The sequence below is a fragment of the Monopterus albus genome, unplaced genomic scaffold (assembly GCF_001952655.1).
Source record: "Monopterus albus unplaced genomic scaffold, M_albus_1.0 scaffold278.1, whole genome shotgun sequence".
NCBI lineage: Eukaryota > Metazoa > Chordata > Actinopteri > Synbranchiformes > Synbranchidae > Monopterus > Monopterus albus.
The window spans coordinates 193,268-202,397 of NW_018128158.1; the positions used below are offsets into that span (position 1 = coordinate 193,268).

A 9,130-nucleotide genomic window follows, 5' to 3' on the forward strand; every position below is an offset into this window, starting at 1 on the left:
TTCAACTTCTCTGGTGTACCTCTTCAGCAGGGTGGCCAGGGCTGTGAGCCTTTGCTTGGCAATCTCTAAGACTACGTTCACACTGCAGGTCTTAATGCTCAGATCGGATTTTTTGCCGAAAGTCCGATTTTTTGCACTGTTGTTCACACTGTCATTTAAATGCGACTGCCATCTGTTTCATGTGTGAACGGTATACGGCCCTGAGGTGACCCGCATGTGCAGAAGAGGACGTGACGTCAGACGCAGTGTACTGTGTTTGTGGAAATAAAAATGGATGCGGCTTGTGATAGCATGTGCGTAGCGATGTACCAGTTAATGCGCAATTGACATAAAGAAATAATAATAAGAAGAATATCAAGAAGAAGGAGTGCACAAATATTGCTTATGGCCTCGCCTCCTCCAGCGCAGAATTGTGACGTCTGTCGCATTTCAGTGACATACTGTAAAAATCGCATGAAATGCGACATGGCCGTTCAGACTGAAGTCACATTGCAAAACATCAGACGTGGTATCCGATTTAGGACCACATATGAAAGTGGCCTGGGCCGGATTTGAAAAAATTGGATTTGTCCTGTTCACACTGTCATAAGGAAATCGGATATGGGTCACATTTGGGCAAAAAGATCGGATTTGAGCCACTTCAGCCTGCAGTGTGAACGTGGCCTAAGGCCTGAGGTACGTTCAGTGTGGTGTACTTCTTAGGTACCCCTTTCTTCATCATGCCGTTCTGCAATTCCGATAGCTGGCTAACTTCTCTCCTTGCTGCCTTGATCTTGGTAGTGTAGCCAAGCATCTGAAGGATGACGGTTGCTGTAGTGTATATGAGCTTGTTGGTCGTAGTGGGGACTGTAGTAGGGAATGTGCTGCATTCACATCCTCTAGTAGACTAGAAGACTTTTTAGTCTTGGTAACTGGAAGTTCCAGGTGTCCATCTTGCTCATGATCTTCAATCTCAGGTCAGCTGCTCTTGAATCAATCTGCGATTGTGGGGCTAATGATATCTACCCCCTGACCTGGCATCCTGGCTCCCCCTTGATTTTTAGCTCTCCAGCTATCTAAAGCCTCTGTTATTTTGTCATTTGTTTGCTTGGAGAATGGTGCCACACTGTAGTAAATTAGCCTGGCAGAGTATCCCTGCTTCAGGTGATACATCAAAGATGAATTACTTCAGTGATAAATGAATTGGGCTTTGGCCACATGAAGTGCAGGAAGAATGCAGAAGCATTAGCACATAGCCACAGGAAGTAAAAAAAAAAAAAAAACACATTAAACTGTTCACATTAATTGCAGTGATTCGCCAGTTTTCAATGCCAGGCTCTTGATGGGAGGCCGTCTGCCTCAACTGTTTTGGGTGTATAGAGGAGAGAGAAAAGAGAAATACTGAGACACAACAATCAAACACCGGGCAGGATAATGTGGCCTGTGACTGCTCATCAGGAACATACAGCTCCAGAGCCAGGGAGCCGTTTCTTTTTACTCACCAAAGTTTTATTGCGCATACAATAACAAGCATAGGGATTGTTAACTCTGAGTAATGTTTCATTTAAGTCAATGTCATGTTCCCCTCTGCAGCCTCTGCCTGTTGCTCTCTATGTGTGAGAGCTCAATCCTTAGGTCAAACGTCAGGAGTGTACTCCAAGAACACCAAAACCATATTTTCCAATCTACTAATCTCACTCGCTGGTGTTTTTGTGTAGCGCTACTGATAAAATAACCCAGGGAACTCAATTCAATTCAAATTTTATTTGTATAGGGCCAAATCACAACAAAAGTCATCTCAGGATACTTTTCAAAGTAAGGTCTAGACCTTACTATTAGCACTATTATTATAGAGGAAAACCCAACAAATCCCCCTTGGGCAGCACTTGGGGACAGTGGGGAGGAAAAACTCCTATTAATGGAAGAAACCTCCGACAGAACCCGGCTCTTGGTGGGCAGCCTTCTGCCCCGACTGGTTAGGGTGAGTGGATAGAGGAGAGAGAAATGAAGAAAAGCAACAAGACACAACAAACAATCAAATACTGGTCATCAGAAGCGTATAACTGCAGAGTTGGTTGCATCGGTGACCCCTATATCATTTTTCAGACTGGCACACTGATTTTTTGCTCGCATTGTAGAGCCTTGTATTTGTCCAATCAGCAACGTTCAATACTGCATGGCTGCCCTTGGACCTTAAGAAAGCACTACTCTCTGACAAGGTACTTTTTGGGGGTAGAACTAAAGTTAGACCCTGGATCCTCTAGTGCAGGGATCTCAAACTCCCGGCCTGCGGACCCCCTATTTCCGGCCCGCGACCTGATGTAAAAATAGTAATGTAACTCGGCCCTTGAAGGTATATTTTGTTATTTCGTTTTATCCCCACAATAACCACTTATTGTGAAAATTAAGTATTTGTAATTATTTATAATTTTTTTTTATAAAAAACACATTTATTTTGAAAATGGTAAATATGGAACAAAAGTTTTGAAGCGCAGGTCCGGAGCCATACAGTGTGGCGCTGCTTCCAGAGCACGCGGCAAAAAAAATAAGAAGACGAAAAAGAAGTAGCGCGGAATGTATGTCACTTTCAAAATCAAAAAGAAAAGTCGACAGTGAGCACAGATAAGTTTCAAGAAAAGTGGACATTGCAGTATTTTTTTTGTTGAGTTAGGTGGAAATGCAATCTGCCTCATTTGTAAAGAGAAACTCGCCGTTCTTAAGGAATATAATATCAAGCGCCATTATTGGAGTAAACATGGACAACATTATGAGAACTACAATGGAGATGACAGGAGAAAACGAGCCACGCAGCTACAAAGAGGACTAGTATTCCAGCAAGGACTTTTCCACAAAACCGGTAAGGACGCTGAGGCTGCAGTTGAAGCAAGTTACGTGGTTAGTAAATTAATCGCCAAGGCTGGAAAGCCATTCACCGAAGGACAGTTTGTGAAGGACTGCATGCTTCAAACTGCTGATATACTCTGTCCTGAAAAGAAGAGCTTGTTCAGCAACGTTGTTCTGTCGGCAAACACTGTGGCAGAGCAGATTAATGGATTGTCAGATAATATCTACGAACAGTTACGGGAAAAGCCCGAACTTTCTTTGCATATTCTGTCGCGCTGGATGAAAGTACTGACAATACTGACAATGCTCAGTTAGCAATTTTCATCAGGGGTGTTGATGACAGTTTTGAGGTGACAAAAGAGTTGCTGAGTTTGTGTCCGATACATGGCCGCACCACAGCGAAAAATATATTTCATGAGCTGTGTGGCGCGATTGAGCGGCTTGGTTTGCCGTGGAAATGCAAATAGAGGAACTAAGTTCCAAAAAAGATTCCTGCTCCCTAAGTTCTTTTTGGTGGAAACTAATTGTTTTGCATTTGTCAGTTTCCTTTCTGCCCTGGTCATTTCTTTAAAAAGTAAAACTGAAATTCTGCCACACAAAAGCAGTAAGAGTTGACGATTGTGCATCTGCTGTGTCAGTTTCAGATTCAGTGACTTGAACACAAACTACTACAGTGAGTCCCACACTGTGGTACTCGTACCACCATTGGTAGAGTCTTGGTCAAAAATATTGACACCCCTGCATTTCTGTTAGATAACGCACCACTTCTCCAAGAAAATTGTTGTAATCACAAATTCTGTGGTGTTCTCATGTTTATTTCTTTTGTTTGCATTGGAGCAAGACAAAAAGCTGAGGAAAAAAAAGCCAAATCTGATATATTCCACAGAGAACTCAAAAAATGGACTGAACAGAATTATTGACACCTTTTCAAAATCATCAGAAATAGTTGTATTTCAAGCACGTGATGCTCCTTTAATTTATAGTAACCAACAGGTGCTGGCAACATAGAAATCACACTTGCAACCCGTTAAAATGGAGAAAAGTTGACTCAACCTTTGTGTTGTGTCAATCACACTGAGCATGGAGAGAAGAAAGAAGAGCAACGAACCGTCTGTCTCAAGGCTCCAAGTCTATTTCCAGAGATCTGGCTGTTCCTATGTCCACTGTGCAAAACATTGTCAAGAAGTTTACAGCCCATGGAGCTGTAGCTAATCTCCCTGGACGTGGATGAAAGAGACAAATGACAGATTAAAATGAAGGATTGTTCGAATGGTGGATAAAGAACCGTGATCAACTTCAAAACAAATTCAAGCTGACCTGCAGGAACAAGGTGCAACAATATCAGCTCACACTATTCAGTGCTATCTCAATGACATAAAAAGCCAGGCTGGAGTTTGCCAAAACTTACATGAGACAGCTTTAAAACCAAATTTGTAATTGCCAAACACTTAAGTGCATATCTGCTCTGTAAATTACTTGTCCAGTGAGAAAAATATAAAAACCAAAAGGGCTAAGTTTATAGTGATGTTTCATGTGGTAGAATACTGTTAGTTGTTACTCACTGTAGATGGAGACTTGAAATATGAACTTTATGCAAGCTATATCTTTATAACTAATCAAATTTACATTTTCTAGAGATGGGTGATGGAATGATGGCATCATCCATTGCCAATGGCTGATGGCAGTGAAGCGCCATTGTGATTTTACCTCACTGCTTCTGCTGATTGCCGCTTTTTTGGTTATACAGGCAGAAGAAAACTTGGGCATGGTGATGATTTTCACCCTGGTGACAGCTGTTCAGGAAAAACTCAATGAAATTGTAGATGTAATGAAAACCAGACAAGAAGAGGAGAAGCGGCGGAAAGAGAAAGAAGCAGAAGAAGCAGAAAAGGTAGGAACAGCAGAAATATGCAGTTTATTTACAGTGCATTCAGAAAGTGTTGCACTCCTTTTAGGTTTTGTATAACTTAATGCTTTGTAGATTTTATTTTAAATGGATAAAATTGTCATTTTTGCACATCTGTTTACACCAACTCATAATGACAATGGACCTTTTAAACCATTCTTTCCTCAATTTCTATCATACTGGATGTGAAGTGTCTTTAACCTGCCATCTTTAGGTCTCTCCACAGATACTCAATGGAGTGCATGTCTGGGCTTTGGCTGGGCCACTTGGCTCTAAGTTGTGCTTGGTCATTGTTGTGCTAAAAAGTGAACCATTTCCTCAGTCTCACTTGAAAAATACTGATATTCTTGCATGGTTTTCACCACGGGGTTGACATTTGTCCATCTTTTGTAGCCTGTCTTCCTGTGCTTGCTGGTGTGTGAAACTGGCAGGAGCTAGAAACTTCCTGGCCACTGTTTCCAGGCTCAGATTTGGTGGCGGTAGGTTCAGTGACGGTACTAAAAGTTGATACATGATTGAAAAAAAGTAGCTATTTTGGCCTGGTTTTCCTTCTACGCTCAGCACTCGTACATGCCAGCTTTGAATCAAAGCGTTTGATGTTACACTGAATGTACTTTTCCACTTGGGTTACTGTAAGTCAGACTTGATCCTCATCTCAGCTGTAAGTATGGATAAGCCATGTCCTTGGTAGGGACATAAGAGAATAGCAGTTATGGTACAGGACAGTGAAATGCATATAAGATGCGCCTGCTTTGTGCCCTTCTGTTTTGGCGGGGGCTGGCGGGAGGTTGTTTTGGCAGGGTGGGCCACCTCGCCAAGTGAATGGTAGGAGAAATACTGGATTAACTTTGGAAATATGGCATTTGCTTTGTGTTTCTCCTGTGGCATGGTTCCAACTTTTTTTTTGCAGACTGCCAGCTTCTCTGCCTCTCTCTGACTTGACAACAGGTTATGTCACATTATCCTACATTTTTCATTGGCTAGACAAAGCAGTGTAAAGCTAGGTACAAAATGCACTTGTATAAATGCAGGGCTTGAGCAGGAAATATAAAACAGACATGCATTTTTTGCTAGCTACAGTAACTTGGCAACATTAATGGTAATGTTCATTTCTAGAAAAACAATATTATATTCCAAGACAATTCAGCTAACATTAGCCAGCAAGTAGCAAGCCATCAGGCACTCTGTGTGTCAGTATGTATTTAACAGCATCCGAAACTGGTGCCCATCAAATCTGTCCCGCGTTTCTTGCCATATGTAAAGCAGGCCTGCCGACAAAGAGGACATTTAGCATCTAAACAGCCAAGACAGAGGTGTCTACATTTTTGTCCTCCCCCCTTACATATATAAGAGGGTCAGAATATTAGGAGCATCGCTGTAATTTAGTCCAGTACAACCCCACCTTTAACTCGATACATAGAAAATTGAATTTGTATATTTTATGACAATTTCACCAAAAACTGAAACATTTTGAGCTTCATAAACAGATAATGAGGTGGATGTGTGGCATTGAAGTGCATCCAATTGTACAGGTGTACCTAATAAAGTGGCCAGTGTATGTTTAGGTCTAGGGTTGATTAATAAGCTCGATTCAAAGATTGCTGCCACACTTCCACCTCAGACTGTGCTTCAGAGAATGTGGCAGTGTGACTGGGAGGGTGATTCATCCAGACTAAAATATTCTTTCTGCTGTAACCAGGTTTTAGTAAGACAGAATAAATCAGTTTGATGTTCACTTATCATTCACTAACAGATTTAGGTGACAAAGATCTGATATTTAATAGTCCACATTTGATTGTCCTTTTTTGTTCTGGAAGCGTAGTCTTAGTAAACATATTGCCAATCATTTTTCCAACAATCCCTTAGAGGTAAACAGCTCCAATGATGGGGTGACAATCAAATTGATCTCATATCCATCCAATAGGCTTCACAGGTTTGACAGGAATGATGGCTAGCTGTAGTCTGGAGGTCTGTATACAACTGCACTTGCTGGGGCTTCAACCTTCAAAGCTATGAACTCAAGGTCAGTTACATTATAGATGTACTGTTTTTCATACATTTGAATGTGGTCTCTGACATAAGCAGCAACAACACCAACACCTCTATTGGCCATTTGTGGATAATCTGAATAGGACAGGTGTCAGTTGCGTTTGAATAATTTTCAACTGTCCAGCTGCAGCAGACATAAAACATCTGCCAGACACAATTCATGATGACTCTTCAAATCAAATGTATTTGTGCAGCACTTTAAAAACTACTTGTTATTGACCCAAGTATTTCACATATACAAAAAAACAATACTTGGAACAAATAAAGGGAGCATAAGATTATTACAAGGGATGGGACAACACCATGAAATGCAGTGATATTTATATACATAACTTAAAAAAATGCTGATCAACAGTTATTACAATTTGAATTTGCTGACACTCCAACCTAATGTGAACTATTAAAAAAAAAAAAAAAAAAAACTAGTCTCCTGGTGAGTGCACAGAGGAGGCAATGAGACTTTGAACATGATGACTTTGCAGCCGTGTTTCTTGTCAAAGTCAAAGTGTTTATTGTCATATGCACAGTATGGAAACGTGTTTCCCTGTACAATGAAATTCTTACTTTGTCGTCCACATGAATGCCACACAATACAAATATAAAGTTGATAAATAAGTAACAAAAAATCTGTCATGTTAAAACAGTAAGTGAACAGATATAATACAATTTTATGAGAATAGAATAAAAGAATGTATGTTACATAGCAGCTGTATGTGCAGTAGTCAACAGTCAATGTGCAATTATACATGTGCAAACTGAGAATGTAAACAGTACAGGTCGTCAGTATATGACGTATTTCCTGGTAATAAACGCCTGTCCTCTGTTTAGTAGTCTGATTTCAGAGGAAAAGAAAGAGTTTTTAGGTCTAGAGGTCTTGCATGTCACCCTTGTGAACCTCTGCCCCAAAAGTAGGGACTGAACAGTCCGTGCTGGGTGGGTGGGATCTTTGAGGATGGAGGCAGCTTTCCTACACACCCTGCGGTGATAAATGCTCTGCAGAGAGGGCAGTGAAATCCTGGTGATCTTCTCTGTGGTCTTTACCACTCTCTGCAGACGCTTGCGGTCCATAGCAGTGGGGCTGCCATACCAGACAGTGATGCAGCTGATCAAGATCCTCTCAATGATGCAGCTGTAGAAGTTGCAAAAGATCCTAGGCGACATGCCAAACCTCCTCAGCCTCCTCAAGAAGTACAGCCGCCCCAAGTATTTGAAGCTGCTCACCCTCTCCACTTCGAGCCCCCAGATGAACAGTGGCTGATGAGTTCTCCTCTCCTTCCTCATGTCCACTATCATCTCCGTCGTCTTGTCCGTGTTGAGGCTGAGATTATTGTCCTTGCACCATGACACCAGACCGGCCCCCTCCCTCCTGTAGGCTGCTTTGTTGCTGCTAGTGATGCGTCGTATCACTGTGGTGTCGTTCGTGAACTTTATGTTGTCCTTGTAGGGGGGTCGGTTGGAGGTCTCAAAGTGGGTGTAGAAGGTGTTGAGATCATCCGGGAGGCTTTCTGTGGAGCTGATGATGCTGGTGGTGGTCCTGTAGTATGTGATGTGCTGCAGGCCTTGCCACATCTGTCCAGAATCAGCAGTAAAATAGAAGCCATTCAGCTTCTCTCTGTACTGCCTCTTGTCCACAGTGATGGCTTTGTTCACTCTGTATTTCGCAGCTTTGTACTCAATCTCACTGCCTGAACTGAATGCAAGAGAGCAAGTGCGTAGCATGGGGCGTACTTGACTGTTGATCCAGGGCTTCTGGTTGGAGAACACAAGGACACATTCTGGAAAGTTTAACTATGAGCTGGAGAGATGACAGAGGACCTGATATAAACAGTTAATGTAAATATCACTGTAGCTGTACCACAAAAGACAGAACAACAGTGTTGAATCAGAATAGTCTCATCCATGTCCAGTTGGTGCAGTCTACTACGGGAGGTCACTCTGCTGAGAGCTATGTAAGCCATGCCACGTTCAAAAATGTGCTTCAGGGAAACTACTGTTGATGTTGTTGTCATTTTTTGAACCTTGTGGATTGTACCACTCCTCTGTTTCATGTTGTGTGCTCTATGTACACTAGAATGTCAGCTGCACTCAATGGTCTGCGATAAGTGTTCCATCTAGCTATTTCATTGTCCATTTTGCGTCTATGCTTAGTGACGTGCACAGTCATTCTGTTCATCTCATCCTTCAGCTATTTCAGCAATGAACTTCAGCCATTTCTTCTGATCCTTCGGCTGTTTCAGCAATTGATTTCAAGCATTTTCAGGGCAATCCTTCTGCTGATTCGCATCCACACACATTTTTGACAGGAAATGCATTTTTCTAGTTGTGTGGATGCTTCAGCCGCCACACGCTTTT

At 41.9% G+C, this 9,130-nt stretch overlaps 1 protein-coding gene across 1 annotated transcript in view; it reads left to right on the forward strand.

The window, feature by feature from the left end:
- rwdd1 (RWD domain containing 1) overlaps positions 1–9,130 on the forward strand; it is a 49,110-nt gene that overhangs the window by 18,707 nt on the left and 21,273 nt on the right. Inside the window, exon 4 of the mRNA XM_020622351.1 lies at positions 4,571–4,714. Coding sequence (XP_020478007.1) covers positions 4,571–4,714 — 144 coding nt within the window. The remainder of the gene's footprint in view (positions 1–4,570; positions 4,715–9,130) is intronic.